At 43.7% G+C, this 20389-nt stretch overlaps 1 protein-coding gene across 1 annotated transcript; it reads left to right on the forward strand.

Annotated features, from left to right (window-relative positions):
* Window positions 1–3167: 3167 nt before the first annotated feature.
* Window positions 3168–20220, forward strand: LOC138774991 (inter-alpha-trypsin inhibitor heavy chain H1-like). The gene is made up of 5 exons (XM_069955756.1): window positions 3168–3223; window positions 3481–3504; window positions 8082–8192; window positions 19309–19477; window positions 20049–20220. The coding sequence occupies exons 2-5, from the start codon at window positions 3486–3488 to the stop codon at window positions 20203–20205; spliced, it is 456 nt and encodes a 151-aa protein (XP_069811857.1). The 5' UTR covers window positions 3168–3223; window positions 3481–3485; the 3' UTR covers window positions 20206–20220.
* Window positions 20221–20389: the final 169 nt, after the last annotated feature.

The raw sequence follows: 20389 nt of genomic DNA on the forward strand, positions 1-20389 counted from the left end.
GCTGGGACCTCTCCTATAGGATTAGCACCCTCCTCTCCTGACATCCTCTGTGCTGCTGGGACCTCCCCTATAGATCAGCTCCCTCCTCTCCTGAAACCAGGTGGCAGTATGTTATTGGGGCAGTGGAGGGGGGGTGGACAATGCTTACTGGGAGCAGCAAGGGACCAAACATTATGTTTATTAAGGCCAGCAGGGAGGGAGGGCAGGCAGTGTTTATTGGGGACAGCGTGGGGGGGGGGGGCAGTAGCGGAGTATAATGTGGGCGGATTGACCCCGGGGGGGGGGGGGGGTTGGGGGGCAGGTTGGGTGGACAGCCCGGGGCCCAGGGTACATTTAATCCGCCACTGCACCTAAGTTATTATGGCTTACCTCTGAGTTCGGACAGGTCTTCTACAGAAAACAAACAGAATAACCAAGTCACAGTCACTTCAGAGATGGGTGTAGAAGCTTCAGCGGGGGTTCCAGTCAGCAGGGAACGGTAGAAGGACACTGGGGAGCGTGGACAGGTAAGTATCATCTTTATTATTTACTATATACTTTAATAAGCTGCCAACTATGCACCTTCTGTTACACGGAGCAATGTGTGGTCGGCGGCTGATGATTTATAAAATGCGGAAAGATAATGATCAACTGATAATCGGTTTCTTAGCTTAACATTTGTCTTTATTAAACATGGCGATATCTGCCTGATTCTGCCTGATTGTCTGTGTAATAGGGGCCAAAAAGTCCATCCACTTCTGCCCTAAGCCCCTAAGACAGTTCTCAGAGGCTACATGTGGGCAGTGTACCTCTTGGTGAGAGATTGTTTACCGCTAGAACATGCCTCTGTGCCCGACCCTTATATACACATAGTATACGCTCCAGCTGGGATCCCTCGCGACGCCGCAAACAACTGACATGTCAGTTTTCTGCAGCCGCAATTCATTGAATTGTGGCTGCAGAAAACCCTGTCAGTGCGCACCATGGAGCGAGCGGCTCCGGCTGCTTGCTTCATAGTGTGCTATGGGGAGTTCTGATGCGGGCGCGCAGTACCGGCCGGAATGATCTTTGCAGAGACTGGCCGCTCCGTGACCCGGCCGGGTTACGAACGGCCGGTCATAAACGCTGTCTGCATATGGCCTGAAACTGTATTGTCTTTTTAGACAAATCCAGATTCTGTGTGGGATCTTATGAAGGTTGGGTTCAGTTATGGAGGCTTGTGGTGAGTGCTTCAGTCCTGCCTTTTACTGTGGAGCAATGCACTGCCAAACTGCTGGTTGTGATCATCTAAGAAGCCATCGCATGCTACATTCGGTCACCTCTAGCAGTGATAAAGGGACACTTAACAGCTCAGTGATGTGTACAGGACCTCCTGCAGCCACATGTCTTGTTTCTCGTGGAATGACTTCCAGCTGGCTTTTTATGGCAGGACAATGCTCACCCAAAAAGTTTATTCTATTCCAACAACTCCTTGATGAATTTTCTGTCTTGTCAGTGTGTATAATTGTATTTCTGTTAAAGAATCTGCTGTATCATGTATCTAATGCTATACAATTGTTTTTACAGCTAATTCCCACTATTATGGTAAGATATGGACCTTTTTTCTACTGTTTATATTTTTTCTACAAGATGTAAATGATACTGTCACACAGTGCCCATATAAGGAGCCTTGCGAATTGTCAAAATAAGAAAATAGTCTCTTAGGGTGCCTTTACACGGAGAGATTTATCTGACAGATTATTGAAGCCAAAGCCAGGAATTGATTTGAAAAGAGGAGAATCTCAGTCTTTCCTTTATGACCTGTTGCCTGGTATAGTCTGTTCCTGGTTTTGGCTTCAAAGATCTGTCAGATAAATTTCTCTGTGTTAAAGGCACCCTTAGAGTGACAATAATGTCAGTATAAAGCAAGTGAATCATATCATTGTGCAATGTCATGATATAGCACCACACAAAGGGGTATTCTCATCTTATAAAGTTATCCACAGGATAAGAATATCAAGCTGATCAGTGGGGCCTTCTTGCTGGGACCCTTAAAAATCCTGAGAAAGCTTGGAAAATGTCATTTTAACTGAATGAAGTGTATCACATATGCACCCCAGCACTCCATTCATTCTCTAAGGCACTTCTAAACATTGCTGAGCTCAACAATCACCTTACTGTTAAGATAGGAACAGATCTTTAAAACACCAGTTACATACAGTACCCAGATAATATTAAAATAATATAGCAATATAAGGTGCAGATAATACTACTATATTCTCCATACCTAACAGCCATGCAATGCCATGCCTTTAAAGGGTATAAAGTGAAATCCTTTTTCTTTCAAATCAACTGGTGTCAAGAAAGTTATATAGATTTGTAATTTACTTCTATCAAAAAATCTCAAGTCTTCCAGTACTTATTAGCAGAGCTGGGACAAGAAGTTTTGGTTCCCTAGGCAGGAAGGCAAATGGCTCCCCCCCCCCTCCCCAGCTGCCCCCACATAGTGTATAGTCTCCAAACATCCCCACATAGTGTAGCCCCCACATACAGTATAGCCTCCTGGCTGCCCCCACATAGTATATAGCAGGGGCCCCAAACTTTTACACAGGGGGCCATTTCACTGTCCCTCAGAGCAGTGGAGGGCCGGACTATATACTGCTGCTATATCTGGTCCGGTGTGAAACCATTTTCTATGGAATCCCTAGAAAACCTCTCCTACTCTGAACAGTTGCGGTCTCAGCCGGAGATGTCAGCAGAGAGCACTGTGTCAGACTGAAAAGAAAACATTTCCTGCATGACATATAGTAGCTAATAAGTATTGGAAGACATTTCCTGCAGGACATATAGTAGCTAATAAGTATTGGAAAAATTGAGACTTTTTAGAAGTAATTTAGAAGTAAATTACAAATCTATATAACTTTCTGGCACCAGTTGATTTGAAAGAAAAAGATTTAGCTGGATAACCCCTTTAAGCTCCCCTCACATGAATAGTGACATACAGTGACCATAGAATACCACCATTATACAGACTATTATCTGTCCTTCATAAACATTTGTGTAATTGTGTTTGCTTCATTCCATGCCGGGTACTATGACATGGAAATTCTGGAATCAGGAAGGTATGTAACTGTGTTTCCCTCCTTTGTGTTTTTTTTTTTTTTTTTTTTTTACAGATTTGGTACATGAATGTATTAGCGAATGAAATTATATTATGTTTCTTTTATTTCAGAATTACCTCTTGCTATCAATGTGCATCCTTCAGGTACTAGTATGCTTATTGTATAATGAATAGTTAGTTACTTTGTATAACAGTGTGGGGATCATCCATGTCATATACAAACATGACCAATTGACGCGTGCTCCTGAGCTAAACCTTCCAGACATGAAGGATACCTATGTACACTGGTGGGTGGATGGTTTATAGATGGGATACAATTTTTAGCATCAGTGTTGGGATAGAAGGGACCTCTAATCTTGATGCAAATGTCAAAGAAGTTATTTCCTCTCTTCTCTATTTAGGAGGGATGTCCATTATGATAACACGTAAGTTGTTTTTTTTAATCAGTCTTCTAAGTTGTCTGGATGCTACTAGGGATGTTCTCTCCGATAGGTGGCACCAGAAAGTTCTCTTCAAAGTACTTTGCATATTTATTCCCAGTGGAGCATTGCATGACTTTTAGACTCAACAGACACTGGATCTCTCCTCAAGGAGAAACTAAAGGGCACTATCAGCGAGTTCCCCAATAAACCTGCTGATATGCCGCAGACGTTCTTTACCTGATGATTGCAGTGCTCTTAGCCATTCTTCTCTTCTCCTCCGCATTGTCTTCATATTCCTAATTGCCTCTATGCTAATCAGGGGCATAAGAGCATGTAGGGCATCACCTGATGGCCCGGAGCACAAGCTCGGCCCATCCAGCCCGCCCCCTTATGTGCCGATCGCTATGTATATATGAATATGCATAGTGAACGGACCAGAGCTACCCCCTCAGCCTGCCCGGAGCTACCACCTCCCGTGCTGCCGAGCCCGCTTCCTCACTATGCACACAGTAGGGGCGTGCTGGGCGGACCAAAGGGGTTGCCCTGGGCCACCCACTAACCATATTCATACATGCATAGTGAGCGGCACGTTAGGGGGTGGACTGGGCGGGCCGAGCTGGTGCTCAGGGGCAGGCTTTTATCCACAGATGGCCGATCCGACAGGACAGAGGTAAGTGGATTACCCCCGCCCATCGGTACAAGCGATCGGGACCCCGGTCACTCAGTGACAGGAGCTTCAAACAAATAAATGGGGGGAGCTCACACAACAAATGTATAACAGGGTGCAGCTAAGTGTCCATATAAGCAATTGTCACAACCTAAAAGAAGAAAAAGGCTGGACACTATATTAAAGCACACACACCCAATGAAATGAAAAAAATAATTTTTATTTTATTTTGACATGATCCAAAAACAAAGAAACACCAAAGCAAACATGATTAAAAACAATTAAAACAGCACAAGGGTGTATGGTAACCTAAGTAAAAGGATATAATAATCCTACACTTCACCAGGACGTTAGACAATATTAATAGCAATTTATCACAAATCAACAAGTACAATAGTATAGCAATAATTAAATACAACATGATTAAATCAAATAATCAAAATCAATAGGCAAACACTTTTACATATAAGTGCTAAAAGTGCTAGAAAAAGTGCTGGAAAAAAACTGTAAACATCAAACTATTGCACCCAGAAAAAGAAAAAATGCCAAACCCTTTGAATAAGAGAAGTATCTATTCACCCTACAGTCATGGAGCTAATATCCTGGTGTGGACCCAGCGCGTTTCGTCACGCACAGTGACTTCGTCAGGGGTAAAGATGGAATTGTAATGGTATTCCTTTATAGAGAACATTTATTCATACCACATGTTCAACATTAAGCATTATCATAATTACCCGTACAGATCATATGTGAAGTGTGCACTGAAAGTGGATGGTCAAAATGGCGCCGCTGGCGTCTATATCTCCCAATGCACATGAACGGAAATAGATGAACCATGTGACTAGAGTGTTTGCGGTTCCAACATGCGCTCCAATACTTGCTCAATGCACGGTCCTGTCTCATTCAAATGACAGCATTTCTAGATATCCATCATACAAGAACATATCGTACATCCCTACATTATACAATCCAAAGACTAAGACCTTATGCACACGTCCCGTAAATTATGGATCCTTATTTACGGATTCCGAGTTAGTGCACATTGATGTCTATTGGGCTATTCCCACTATCAGTAGTAGAAATGGATGAAAATCTATTCTGAAAAAAAAAAGGACATGTCCTGGTGCGGACCCATTTTTTTTTTGCGGATCCCCTCATTGAAATCAATTGGTTACGGATTGTTTGCTGATTGTAACATGTTGGCATCCGCAAAAAAATACGGATGAAGTGCATTGAAAAGCAATGAGTAGTAAAAAATGGAATTACGGAAATACGGATGGAATACGGATGGAATTTCGGAATCCGTAATTTCTCCCGGGTTGTTTCAGGACCAGAAAAAAAATAATACTGAACGTGTGCATAAGGCCTAAGGTAGAAAACACACAATTAGGGATATGTATCTCTGTAAGGATCTTCCCGGGGGATGGTGTGTTTGGACACAGTTCACAGCAGACTTGGATTTGTAAAATAACAGCTTGGCGTTTATTTGCAGCATAAACAGTCCGTAACAGAAATATAGCAACACTGTGCTTTAAGAACAAAACAAAAAGGTCTTGCCCGTCTGGGCGCTAACTAACAAAGCAGGTTACCTCTCTGACACTTCAGTCGGCAGTATTGCGGGGTGTGAACAGGCCCCAGCAGCGGCTGCCTTCCCAGCTCTCACCAAACAGACCACGCAGGCTGTTTTACTCCTGTCTGAGAGCAAGGACCTGTACACTGAGCCCACCTTTTGCCTTCTCAGGCTGATTGGGATCAGAGCTCACCTGATCCCAAAAACCCATACTGGATCGGGGGAAGGGAATGGCAAGTCCCACTACCAAAACCTACCTGCCATTCCATGTAAGTCCAGGCCCGGCAATAATAAATAATAGCTCAGCAGCATAACACTGCTAAGCACCGATGCCTCCTGGACTCACCATCTCACGCTATGTATTAACCTGGGTGAGATGTACCTCCCCTCGAGCACTTTTCCCGTCACATGTCCACATCTCATACAAAGAAATCACGTTCATGTAGCCATATGACCCAAAATACAATCACTTCATCTCCATATTTTCCGCATGAGCAATAGACTTATAACTATATACCTGCCAGAAGCATTAGATATTTAACCTACTGTATGTAACATCAATACTACCGCCAATAGAGATGAGCGAACCTCGAGCATGCTCGAGTCCATCCGAACCCGATTGTTCGGCATTTGATTAGCGGTGGCTGCTGAAGTTGGATAAAGCCCTAAGGCTATGTAGAAAACATGGATATAGTGATTGGCTGTATCCATGTTTTCCAGACAACCTTAGAGCTTTATCCAAGTTCAGCAGCCCAGCTAATCAAATGCCGAACGTTCAGGTTCAGATGGACTCGAACCCGAACCTGGTTCGCTCATCTCTTGTATTCACATGTATTAGCAAATGTATAAATGCATTTTCAGCACACCGAAAGGGATTTCATCATATGTGCATGCGTGATAGTGTTGTGTGTCCCCCCACACACCAAATGCACATACAAATCTATAAATCTTTATACTATAAAGTATTTAGTCCACCTCTACACTAACCAAATGCATGTACAAAGCATGTATATCTATGCCCTACAATGTGGAAAATGTCACTATACATCATATGAGGTGAATAAAACATGTATGTATCTTTATATATGCGCTGTAGAATTATATACCAGTATGTACACTTATCATAACCTTCACCATACACATGTATTTCTACAGATGTTTCACTATATGCGCTCTATAATAGGAGGTAAACGCCCATAATATTATGCACCTATTCAGTGCACGCTCCATAACAATATATTTCTAATATTGAAATGCATATCTAACAATGTTTAGACCTTATCTTCTTCAAAATATAGCATGAGAATCACGTCATAGCCACGTCATATCCTCTGTTAAATATATAATCAGTATTTCAAAGAAAATTAGTACAGAAATAAGTCAAATCTGATCAGAGTGTGGATATGTTCCACACACGTTTTTTTCAGCTCTGTTTAAAATGATGTCCGTTATTTTGAGTCTAAAATAATGGACGTTATTTAGCAGCCTGGCCTCCCCTCAGTGCAATGACTGGTGTTTGCACATTATTTTAGTTTGGGATTACTAATTGCCCTTTGGATGCGGCTTAATTGAAAAGTCCATTGAGTTTAATAGTAAAAAAGGAGAAAGAACGGTGACAAAAAAAACTTTGTGTGAACTACTTAAAAAAACGTTTGCTGTTTGCAAAATACGTCTGAAAATAATGATCATGTTCATTATTTTGATACCTGCGGCAAAAACATCCGTTATTCAGTACACAGTGTGCATTAGGCGTCTTTCTTTCCATTGACATTGACATTGACAATGACATTCCATTGACATTGCCATTGCAGTCAGTTAATTCTCGTCAGAAACTGACATTTTTTTAAACATGAAAATCGGCTGCCTTCTCAATATTTTTGACGTTGTGTGAACATAGCCTATGGGAAACTTCTCAGGTCTCTAAAATCTCAATATCATGAGTCATTTAGAATGGACTTCTAAGAGTCCAAATATGGAGTCCATGTCTCCAAAGTGCCATGGGGTATGTGCAGTAGGAACGTATATCTATGTATTACTGACATGAAGGGGCTAATTAGGTGGCTGTGCAAATTTGTCTAAATTGACTGTCTGGGCATTGCCATGTAATAAGCATTGTGAGGCTTCATCACAGGTGTTCTTCTTGTCATAAACAATCAGATTAAGCCTGGTAATGCTAATCACAATGCAAAACCTCAGGCAGTCAATTCAAACAGAACTGCAGAACTCATAGTCAATAAGGTTCTAATTATGCATCTTAAGAAATGCATACTTTTCCTGATAAATGACGGCATGTTCCCGTAGTGGGTACATAGCCTGATTATGTTTTATGTCTTCTTTTTGCAGCTTGTGAGACTTTCCATGTCTTGGGCAATCTGAATGAAAGATATAGAATCTGTGTCAGAATCACTGAGGCTCAGAATGTTATTGTCAACTTATTTCATGATGAATTGACAGGTAAGTGACATGTATTTGTGCAAATGTTGCTACCTGTACAAATAGTTATGTAATCATGCCAGCAGGTATGATGGAGGTTGAAGAATAATTGTATAGCTTTAAAGCGATATTGTCTCTTTATATATATCTCAGCACCATTCTCAAGCTTATATTCTGGTAATTTCATATCTTACCGTATAAAGGTTTTTTTGTGGTCTCTCCCCTCAAAAATGCATGTTATTGTTGATGGACAGTGCTGTAGGGGCGGGACTCAACAGCCGTGGAAACCCTTATGTCTGGGGCCTAGACACCGATGATGTCACAGACGGGTGGGGCCTATGGCGCTGATGTGGGTGGAGATATGGGGTTCCTCAGCCATTAAGTCCCGCCCCTATGGCACTGTGCACCAATAATAACATGCATTTTGAGGGGAGAGACCACAAAGAAATCCTTTCAATGATAAGATATGAAATGTCCACAATATAAGCTTAACCCCTTAGTGACCGCCGATACGGCTTTTTATGGCGGTCACTAAGGGTCCTTATTCTGCTGCCATCAGCTTTTTACGGCGATGGCAGAGAATAAGGCTGCGGGGCCAGGACGGCCCCCACCCCATCCCCCCAGCTACCGGAGGCACCATGTGCCGCCAGCACTTTTTATCCCCTGTCACCATAAATGATTGGTGACAGGGGATAAAAAGTGATGTCCCCCCCCACCCCCCAAGTCGCCCTTCACCCCCCCCTGTCACCCCCTTCCCCTTATACGTTACCTGATCCTGGAGCTCCTTCCTCTTCGGCGTCCTGGCTGGTTGCGAAGTGCGCATGCGCTTCACAACCAGCAAACTCTGGAAAATTTTAAGTGACAGAGACCAATTCGGTCTCTGTCACTGAATTATGATTACTGTGATAGAAAATATCACAGTAATCATAGTAATACAGTGAAAATGAATGTATAAAGTACAAAAAGTGACAAACATACAAAAAAATAAAACACACACTTTTTATTATAGTAATAATTGCAGTTTACTCCCAAATTACCCCTACCCCCCCCCCCCCCCCAGATTACCCGTAACCACCGCAAGTTGCCCGTAACCACCGCACGTTGCCCGTAACCACCGCACGTTGCCCGTAACCACCGCACGTTGCCCGTAACCACCGCACGTTGCCCGTAACCACCCCAAATTGCCAAAGACCCCCTCCAGATTGCCGTAACCAACCCAAATTACATGTAACCACCGCACGTTGCCTCTGACCACGCCACGATGCCTCTGACCACCGCACCTTGCCTCTGACCACCACACCTTGCCTCTGACCACCGCACCTTGCCTCTGACCACCGCACCTTGCCTCTGACCACGCCACGATGCCTCTGGCCACGCCACGGCGCCTCTGACCACGCCACGTTGCCTCTGACCACCCCAAATTGCCAATGACCCCCTCCAGATTGCGGTGCCCATGCCAGATTACAGGTATCCACCCCAGATTGCCTATAAGAACTTTGCCCGTAACCACCCAGATTGTCTGTAAGCACAGCAGGTTGCCCGTAACCACCCCACGTTGCCTGTAACCAGCGCACGTCACCTTTGACCACGCCACGTCGCCTCTGACCAAGCCACGTCGCCTCTGACCATCGCAGGTTGCCTCTGACCACCGCAGGTTTCCTCCGACCACCGCAGGTTGCCTCTGACCACTGCATGTTGCCTCTGACCACCCCAAATTGCCAATGACCCCCTCCAGATTGCGGTAACCATGCCAGATTACAGGTACCCACCCGAGATTACCTATAAGCACTTCAGTTTATCCGTAACCACCCCACGTTGCCAGTAACCACCCCAGATTGTCTGTAAGCACTGCAGGTTGCCCGTAACCACCCCACGTTGCCTGTAACCACCCCAGGTTGCCGTAACCACAGCAGGTTGCCCATAACCACCCCAGACTGTCCGTAACCACCCCAGATTACCTGTAACCACCTCAGGTTGCCCATAACCACCCCTGGTTGCCCGTAACCACCCCACATTACCTGTAATCTCATTTTTTTAATTTTATTTTAGTAACTGCGCTATTCTAATAACCATTACTAGCTGCGGTTTTGCTCCAGTTGTGCCCATACAGTGGTTTATGCCCACATATGGAGTACCGTTGTACTCAGGAGAACCTGTGTTACAGATTTTGGGTACGTTTTCTCTCCTGTTCCTCGTCAAATTGAGAAATTTCAAACTAAACCAACATATTATTGGAAAAATTCAAGTTTTTCATTTTTACTGGCCAATTTTGAATACTTTCCTCTAATACCTGTTTGGTCAAAATGGTCACCACACCCCAAGATGAATTCTTTGAGGGGTGCACTTTCCAAAATGGGGTGACTTTGGGGGGGAATCTATTCTGCTGACACTACAGGGGCGCTGCAAACGCACCTGGCGCTCAGAAACTTCTTCAGAAAAATCTGCACTGAAAATGCTAATTGGCGCTCCCTTCCTTCTGAGCCCGGCTGTGTGCCCATACAGTGGTTTATGCCCACATATGGGGTACCGTTCTACTCAGGAGAACCTGCGTTACATATATTGGGGTGACATTTCTCTCCTGTTCCTCGTGAAATTGAGAAATTTCAAACTAAACCAACATATTATTGGAAAAATTTCGAGTTTTTCATTTTTACTGACTAATTTTGAATACTTTCCTCTAATACCTGTGGGGTCAAAATGCTCACCACACCCCAAAATGAATTCTCTGAGGGGTGTACTTTCCAAAATGGAGTAACTTATTGGGAGATTTTACTCCGCTGGCACTACAGGGGCGCTGCAAATGGACCTGGCGCTCAGAAACTTCTTCAGCAAAATCTGCATTGAAAAAGCTAATTGGCGCTCCTTCCCTTCTGAGCCCTCCTGTGTGCCCATACAGTGGTTTACGCCCACATATGGGTTACCATTGTACTCAGGAGAACCTTTTGGGGTACTTTTTTTCTCTTGTTCCTCGTGAAATTGAGAAATTTCAAACTAAACGAACATATTATTGGAAGAATTCGAGTTTTTCATTTTTACTGTCTTCTTTTGAATACTTTCCTGTAATACATGTGGGGTCAAAATGGTCACCACACACCAAGATGAATTCTTTGAAGGGTGCACTTTCCAAAATGGGGTGACTTATGGGGGGTTTTCTCTCCGCTGACACTACAGGGGCACTGCAAACACACCTGGCGCTCAGAAACTTCTTCAGCAAAATCTGCATTGGAAAAGCTAATTGGCGCTCCCTTCCTTCTGAGCCCCGCTGTGTGCCCATACAGTGGTTTACGCCCACATATGGGGTACCGTTGTACTCAAGAGAACCTGCGTTACAAATTTTGGGGTGCTTTTTCTCTCATGTTCCTTTTGAAAATGAGAAACTTTAATCTAAACGTATATATTATTAAAAAATTTAAATTTTCCATTTTTTTACTGCCTAATTGTGAATATTTTCCTCCAGCCCCTGTAGGGTTAAAATGCTCATTATACCCTAGATTAATTCTTTAAGGTGTGTTGTTTCCAAAATTTGGTCACTTATGGGGGTTTTCAGGATACCAGACTTTTAAATCCATTTAAAAAAAGAACTGGTCCCTAAAAATAACAGTTTTGGAAACTTTCACGAAAATGTGATAATTTGCTGATAAATTTCTAAGCCCCATAACACCCTAAAAAAGTAAAATATGTTTACCAAATTATGCCAGAATAAAGAAGACATATTGGTAATGTGACTTAGTAACTAATTTATGTGCTACGACTTTCTTTTTTTAGAAGCAGAGAATTTCAAAGTTCATAAAATGCAAATTTTTTTAATTTTTCATGATATTTTGATGTTTTTCACAAAAAACACACAAAGTAGTGACCAAATTTTGCCACTAACATAAAGTGCCATATGTGACGAAAAAACAGTCTCAGAATCGCTAGCATACGTTAAAGCATCACTGAGCTATGAGAGCATAAAGTGAGACAGGTCAGATTTTGAAAATTAGCCTGGTCATTAGGGCCCAAACTAGCTGCAGCACGAAGGGGTTAAGAATGGTGCTGGGAACCTCTTATGCAGAAAGGGGTGACAGTATCACTTTAATAAGGACCTTTCATCTGCTGAGAAACCTCATGAAATTTAGTAATAAAGCTCCGGCTATTTAAAGTGTCCCTGTCATTAAATTTTTTTTTTACATCTTAGGCAAAAAAGTTGTGCCCCTAAACAATCTCCAGATATTACCATCAGAAGCGATTCCGGCTGCGTGTGATCTCTGTCCAGATACACTGTATAAGTCTGTGAAGCCATCCAGTGCAACTGGACATAGATCGTAGCCAGCCAGAATGTGAAGCACACAACTATATAGTTTAATCAGTGATATCTAGAGATTGTTTGGGGTCTGGATGCTTAGGCCTTAAGCAAGCATGTCTCATATGTCAAAAGTTTTTCTAAATGACAGGGACACTTTGGCTTGGTTCAAATGGAATAGAAGTAAAATCTTTTCATTGCTTTGTGGCCACTGCAGGTTGGTTCTGTGTATGTAGTGAGAGACTCAGACTAATCATTTACAAGCAGCTGTGTCTTTCTGTAGCAGATTAACCATCTATAGGGCTGGGTTCACACAGCATTCTGCTCCCCATTTAACTTATACATTAAGGGTATATTCACACGGGCGGGCTCGCAGCGAGATTCTCGCTGCGAGCCCGGCAGGTCCTGTCAGTTCCCATAAACTACATACTTGCTGCGGACCGCAGCGAGTATGTAATTATACCGCGCTTAACCCCTTCTACTCCCGCCGGCTCCCCCGCTGTAAGCAGCATACTTTACCTGTCCTTGCTGCACGGGTCCGGCGTCCTGCTCTCCCGTCCGGCCAATTAGTGTGTTGCCCAGCCGCAGCCACTGATTGGCCGGGCGGGAGAGCAGGACGCCGGACCCGTGCAGCAAGGACAGGTAAAGTATGCTTACAGCGGGGGAGCCATCGGGAGTAGAAGGGGTTAAGCGCGGTATAATTACATACTCGCTGCGGTCGTTTAGACCGCAGCAAGTATGTAGTTTATGGGAACTGACAGGACCTGCCGGGCTCGCAGCGAGAATCTCGCTGCGAGCCCGCCCGTGTGAATATACCCTAAAAGGAAAAAAACAGACCCAAAAGCGGATGATAAAGAGGTACTATTAACCCCTTAAGGACAGAGCCTGAAATGGCCTTAATGACAGAGACAAATTTTATGAATATGACCTGTGTCACTTTATTCATTAATAACTTCGGGATGCTTTTACCTATCCGGATGATTCTGAGATTGTTTTCTCGTGACATATTGTACTTTACATTTCTGGTAAATTGGAGTCGATACTCATAACGAATCTTTATGAAAAAACCCAAATAATGTGAAAAAATGTGAAAAACTGCATTTTTCCAACTTTGAAACTTTTTTGCGTATACAGAAAGTGGATATACCACATAAATTATATATTAAATAGCATTAGCAACATGTCTACTTTATGTTGGAAGCATTTATTAAACAATCTTTCATTTTTTTTAGACAATAGGAAGCTTAAAACATTAGCAGCAAATTTCCAAATTTTCAGTAAAATTTCAAAATCAGATATTTTTAGGGACCTGTTCAGGTTTAAAGTGTATTTGAGCGGCCTGTATGTTAGAAAGCCCCACAAAGCACCCCATTTCAGAAACTGCACCCCCCACACTCTGCAAAAGCATATCCAGAAAGTGTTTTAACCCTTTAGGGGAGTCACAGAAATAAAAGCTAAGTGTGTAAGAAATTTGAAAATTTTAATTTTCTGTGCAGAGATTTTATTGTAATCAAATATTTTTCATAATTATAAACCTATTACCAGAGAAATGCACCCCAATATTGATTGCCCCGTTTCTGCAGTTTATAGAAATACCCCATATGTGGCCCTATTGCGCTATTTGACGCAACCACAAGCCTCAGATATAAGGGAGCGCCTAGTGAATTTCAATGCTTCCGTTATATTTGGTCATTTCTGACTGTACCACTTCAGGTTGGCAGAGGCTCTGGGGTGCCAAAACCTAAAAAACACCCCTAAAGGGACACCATTTAGAAAACTACACCCCTCAAGGAATGTAACAAGGGGTGCGGTGAGCATTTGGACCCCACAGGTGCTTCACAGATTTTCCGAACAATATGGCGTGAAAAAAGAAAAATTTATTTTTTACACTAAAACGTTGTTTTAGCCTTCAATTTTTCATTTTCTTAAAGGGATAAGAGGAAAAAAAAGACACAAAATGTGTAGCGCAGTTTCTCCCGAGTACGGAAATACCCCACATGTGGACATAAAGTGCCAAGCGGGCGCAGGACGAGCCTCCAAAGGGAAGGAGCGCCAATTGGCTTTTGGAAGCTGGATTTCACTGGAATGGATTTCAAGGGCCATGTCGCATTTACAGAGCCCTCATGCTGCCAAGACACTGGAAACCCCCCACAAGTGACCCCATTCTGGAAACTACACCCCTCAAGGAATCTAACAAGAGGGGCAGTGAGCATATGGACCCCACTGGTGACGGGCACAAATGTGGAACAATGTGACGTAAAAGTAAAAAATTTCATTTTTTCACTTTCATGGCACAAATGTGGCCGTCATCAAGGGGTCCATATCCTCATTGCACCCCTTGTTAGATTCCCTGAGGGGTGCAGTTTCCAGAATGGGGTCACTTGTGGGGGGTTTCCAGTGTTTTGGCAGCACGAGGGCTCTGTAAATGCGACATGGCGTTCATCATCCATTCTAGCCAAATCCAACCTCCAAAATACAAATGGCGCTCCTTCCCTTCGGAGGCTTGCCCTGCGCCCACATGGCGCTTTATGTCCACATGTGGGGTATTTTCGGACTCGGGGGAAATTGCTCTACACATTTTGTTTTTTTCCCCCTCTTTTAACCCCTTGTGAAATGATAAATTCAAGGCTAAACCAACATTATAGTGTAAAAAATGTAATATTTCATTTTCACGCCACATTGTTCCACATTTGTGCCCGTCACCAGTGGGGTCCATATGCTCACTACACCCCTTGTTACATTCTTTGAGGGGTGTAGTTTCCATAATGGGGTCACTTGTGGGGGGTTTCAACTGTCTTGGCAACACAGAGGCCTTTTGAATGCAACATGGCCCCTCGAAATCCATTCCATCCAAATCCAGCCTTCAAAAACCAAATGGCGCTCCTTCCCTTCGGAGGCTTACCCTGCGCCCGCACGGCACTTTATGTCCACATGTGGGGTATTTCCGTACTCAAGGGAAATTGCTTTACACATTTAGTGTTTTTTTTTTATCTTTTAGCCCCTTGTGAAAATGAAAAAATCATGACAAGATTAATGATTTAGAGTAAAAAGTTTACAAAAATTACACCAAATGTTGGTCTAGCCTTGATTTTTTCCATTTCCACAAGGGGTTAAAAGAAAATGAACACAAAACGTGTAGGGTAGTTTCCCCTGAGTACGAAAATACCTCACATGTGGGCATAATGTGCCATATGGGCACAGGGCAAGCCACCAAAGGGACAGAGCGCCATTTAGAGGCTGGAATGGAGGATGGAGGCCATGTCGCAATTACAAAGCTCCTGTGCTGCCAGGTCAGTAGAAACCCCTGACAAGTGACCCCATTCTGGAAACTACACCCCATAAGGAATCTAACAAGGGGTGCAGTGAGCATATGGACCCCACTGGTGACGGGCACTTACGTAGAACATGTGCCGAGAAAATAAAAAATACCATTTTTTTTCATTTTCACGTCCCAAATGTGGCCGTCACCCGGGGGCCATATCCCCGCTTCCCCCCTTGTTAGATTCCTTATCGGGTGTAGTTCCAGAATGGGGTCACTTGTGGGGGGTTTCTACTGTCCTGGCCGCACAGAGGCTTTGTAATTGCATCATGGCATCCTCTAATGGGAATGGCGGCCATACCTACTTAGCTGGGTAAAAGGGACAATTCTAATTTATTTGGGGGTATTAGGCCAATTATTGGTTTATAAGGTTGGAAATGACAGGTGTCCATCAAATTCAACCTGTGTTGATCCAGAGGAAGGCAAAAACCCCTCATGAGGCAGACGACAGTAGCCTCATCACAGGGGAAAATTCCTTCCCGACTCCATATTGGCGATCAGAATAATCCCCGGATCAGGGTGACCCCTGAAATAGGAATAAGGGACAGAATTTAGATAATGTAGAACCCCAATGACGTGTGGTGCGCCTTGGAGCGATCCAGTATGTAGATGCCGGGGGGATCAGGACAGGTGTCACACTGGAAAATGGCGTCCTTTCTGATCCCCCTGTTACCCCACACTCTGCACTTCTTCTGGGGTCTCCCGTTCTCCAGTGTGGGGGACGTCACCTGGAAAATGCTCCATGGCTGCTAAATATTAGGGCGCTATTACTGCTTCTGATATTTTCGTATCGTGCCGCAAGCTACAGGGCAGCGAGGGACCAGAAGAGGGGGTGCTGGTATAAAAGTTATCCCCGTACAGGTGGTGACCTTTATCCAGCAGTGGGAAGATCAGTTCCCGGACGATCTTCCCACTTGTTCCGAGGATGGGGGGGGGAGGGGGCATCTGGGGGCTGCATTCGGGTGTCCCTTCCTTCATACACTCTAAGGGTACATGCACACTGCGGAATCGCGACAGATAACCCTTCGTGCATTCCACAGCTGGCACCCACAGGCGGACTGATGCAGGCGCACGTCTCCACACGTGTCATAGACTCCATTCTATGCACGGGCGGATTCCGCTCTCCGTCCAACGTATTCATTCTTTGGATGGACGACGGAATCCGCCCGTGCATAGAATGAAGTCTATGACACGGGTAGAGACATGCGCCCACATCAGTCCACCGGTGGGTGCCAGCTGCGGAATGCACAAAGGGTTATCCTTCGCCATTCCGCAGTGTGCACATACTCTAAGGCTGGGTTCACACACTGTATACTTCAGGCAGTATTTGGTCCTCAAGTCAGGTCCTCATAGCAACCAAAACCAGGAGTGGATTGAAAACACAGAAAGGCTCTGTTCACACAATGTTGAAATTGAGTGGATGGCCGTCATATAACGGTAAATAACTGCCATTATTTCAATATAACAGCCGTTGTTTTAAAATAACAGCAAAAATTTGCCATTAAATGACGGCCATCCACTCAATTACAACATTATGTGAACAGAGCCTTTCTGTGTTTTCAATCCACTCCTGGTTTTGGTTGCTATACAGCCTCACAAATACAGCCTCAAATATACATAGTGTGAACCCAGCCTAAATCTGTAAGTGTACCCTGAGGTACGCTCACAGAGTTTGTAGAATTTCACACCATACCGTCATCTCTTATTGGGACGGTACTGGCGGAAAAGACGTGTCTGGGGGCAGCGTACGCTACGCTACCCCCAGACACGTCACTGGATGATGAGGATGAGGATGAATGGAGGAAAGAAGGATCCCCCCCATTCATCCTTACTGGCTGTTTCGGTGTCGGAGGCAATAATAACGTATCCCTCTGACGCCGAAAACACCCTGGGGGCCATCTTTATATGGGGTATGTAGTGGTGTAGTGTCAAACTTTATTCAATGTAGTGTAGTGTGGTGTAATGTAGTGTTTTTTTTACGTGTTTTTTATTACAGTAAGTATAAAAAAAAAAACCTACGCCAACAAAGGAGTTGCTGATAAATGCCGCACTTATGTGCGGCACTTATAAGCAGACCGTGGCAGTAGAATATAGAAAAAAAAAACACCCTACGCCAAAAAGGAGGAGTTGCTGATCAGCAGCGCACTTTCGTGCGATGCTGATCAACACTCAGCGGCGATAGGGTGCGGAAAATAGAAAAAAAAAATTTTGGAAAAAAAAAAAAAACTTTTTTACATTCTGAACATCCCTGTAGCTGCTGATAAGTGTATTACACATATCAGCTGCTAGAGGGCAGCAGAGCGCAAAATACGGAAAAAAGCCGACGCTGGAGCCGAAAATAGCCGAGAGAAGCCGAACGTGACGTCACGGAGGAAGCCGAAGACCCGAACGAACACGAGGACGCAGCGAACCCGGAAGACGCCGATCAGGAGCCCGGGACAGGTGAGTAATGTACAAATACCTGCTCTGGACCCCTCGGCTACCTAGCTGAGGGGTCCAGGGCAGGTATTTACTATTTTGTGGGACTCTGATCGCCGTGCCACCGGCCCGATCGCCGTTAACGGCCGGCCGTTCACGCCGGTCGGGCCGGTGGCACGGCGATCACCATTACTTTTTACAGTAATGGCGGTCGGTGCCGTCCTCGGACAGCACCGACCGCCATTTTTTCCCGGGTCATCGGGTCACCGATGACCCGGAAAGGTTCCGATCGCCGCTATTGGCTGATCTGAATTGATCAGCCTATAGCGGCGATCGTAAGCACGGGGGATGTTAACCACCCCCCGTGCCGAGAAGCTATGATGGCCTGCTATGATTTATAGCAGGCCATCTTCCCCGATCTCGGTGTGCGAACACGCAGCGATCGGGGAAACATCGGGCGTAAATTTACGCCCTGATGCGCCAAGTACCAGGGCGCGAGGGCGTAAGTTTACGCCCGATGTCGTTAAGGGGTTAAAAAAAGGAGAGGAACAGATCCGATTTTTTTATGTACACAAAAATGTGGTTGACAACATTTTTCTGAATGATATAATCAATCATATGGAAACAGAACCAATGAAATGGATGGAAAAAAGTGAACCCAGCCTAAGCAGATGTGTCCTAATCTAGCAAATGAACCCAAAAAAGCTGTGTCCTTCTTCTTTGGCTAGGCAGCATAATACACAGGGGAATCTTATTACACAGCTCTTGGTGTAAGGTTCAGAAAATCTCTGCCTAATTAGTTTTTTACTGAATCATTTCCCATTGAAATCCAGGTTTGTGATTTGCTTTTGGTAAATGTAATGCTAGTTTCACGCCTAATTTTTGGCATTTTTCCAGTATTTTTTAGCCAGGTGGGGCCCAAAACAGAGAAAAGAATGCAAATCAGCGGATTTACTAATCATAGGCATTTGCGAAAAGTCTTATAATTTCTTCTACGGTCACTTACTATTTTTTCTTAGAACCAAAAGATCCACTTGAAGCCTTGCTCCTTATGTTGCTCCTCATTTTCCTCATGTCATCCTCACTATATTCTCTCCTTGGTTTTCTCTTCTTGAAAGGTGTCACAGTGAATGGAAAACTGAGTGAAGACGGGAACAGCTTGGTAACATTTGGCTTGGAGAATACCAAAACGTATTTGAAGGTTGAGATTAATGCAGAGAATATCACTGTTATACAAGATGAACAAGCTACTGTCTATGACTGGATGGCAGCCATTGAAAGTCAGGGGTCAGTGATACAACTTTTTATTTACTATTTCAATTCTGGATACAATGTGGTACTGATTTGTGTTTGGGAATATGATTTGTGTCTGGCAATATGATAAATCAGTTGTGATTTCTCAACATTTATATGGTAGAGTAAAAATATTGGACCTGATTGTGATTACAAATTTTCATGATTGTGATCATACGAAATATAATGGTTTTGTTCACTTTCATTTGTTCATATTTAGGCATTTATTCAGTTTTTTGGGGGGCAATTCATTCATTTTTTTAAATTCATATACGGTCATTCATGTTTATTCATTCAAGTGTGTTTGATTATTCATCCACTTGTATTTGTTTTCTTTAATTTATTTATTTATCACCATCCATTTTAGATTTGTTTACATGTAACCATAGATACCTTTATTCTTTTTGTCAATTGCTCACTTACATGCATTCAACCATTCTTATGTTTGCTCATTCTATTGGTCATTCGTCAGTCTTTCCTCTCCAGTTTGGTGGCCATTCTACTAGTCATTCCTTGTTCTCCATTATCACTGCATGAAGAGTCATGATGTTTGTTTTCTTTGTAGAATTCTGAAAACCAAAAGTAATCAAATTACTTTTCCTCTTGATGTTGGAGCCAATGTTACCATTATGCTTAGTGGGAAGTCGCTGCACCAGTCCTTTTCTATAGACAGTCAGTACTCAGCTGTGAATCGCACCATCGGGATAATCGGTATGACGTGAAACTGAATTATTAACACCAATGGCCGCAGATAGAGAGAGACTAGGGAGTGGGAAAGGGAGGTTAGGAATAACTAATGAAAATGGGGGAGGAGAAAGATGGAAGGAAGAAATAGGACAAAACGAATTAGGAAAATGGAAGGGGTAGGGGAGAAATGGAGGAGTAAAAATAAGTGGGTAGGGTTAG

The sequence above is a fragment of the Dendropsophus ebraccatus genome, unplaced genomic scaffold (genome assembly GCF_027789765.1).
Source record: "Dendropsophus ebraccatus isolate aDenEbr1 unplaced genomic scaffold, aDenEbr1.pat pat_scaffold_1215_ctg1, whole genome shotgun sequence".
Classification (NCBI taxonomy): Eukaryota; Metazoa; Chordata; class Amphibia; order Anura; family Hylidae; genus Dendropsophus; species Dendropsophus ebraccatus.

Bases quoted from the DNA above. Each gene is read 5' to 3' on its own strand.
- LOC138774991 (XM_069955756.1), top strand. The intron at 8,193-19,308 runs GTAAGTGACATG...TCTTCTTGAAAG, and splicing joins ATTTCATGATGAATTGACAG to GTGTCACAGTGAATGGAAAA. The intron at 19,478-20,048 runs GTCAGTGATACA...TTTTCTTTGTAG, and splicing joins GCAGCCATTGAAAGTCAGGG to AATTCTGAAAACCAAAAGTA.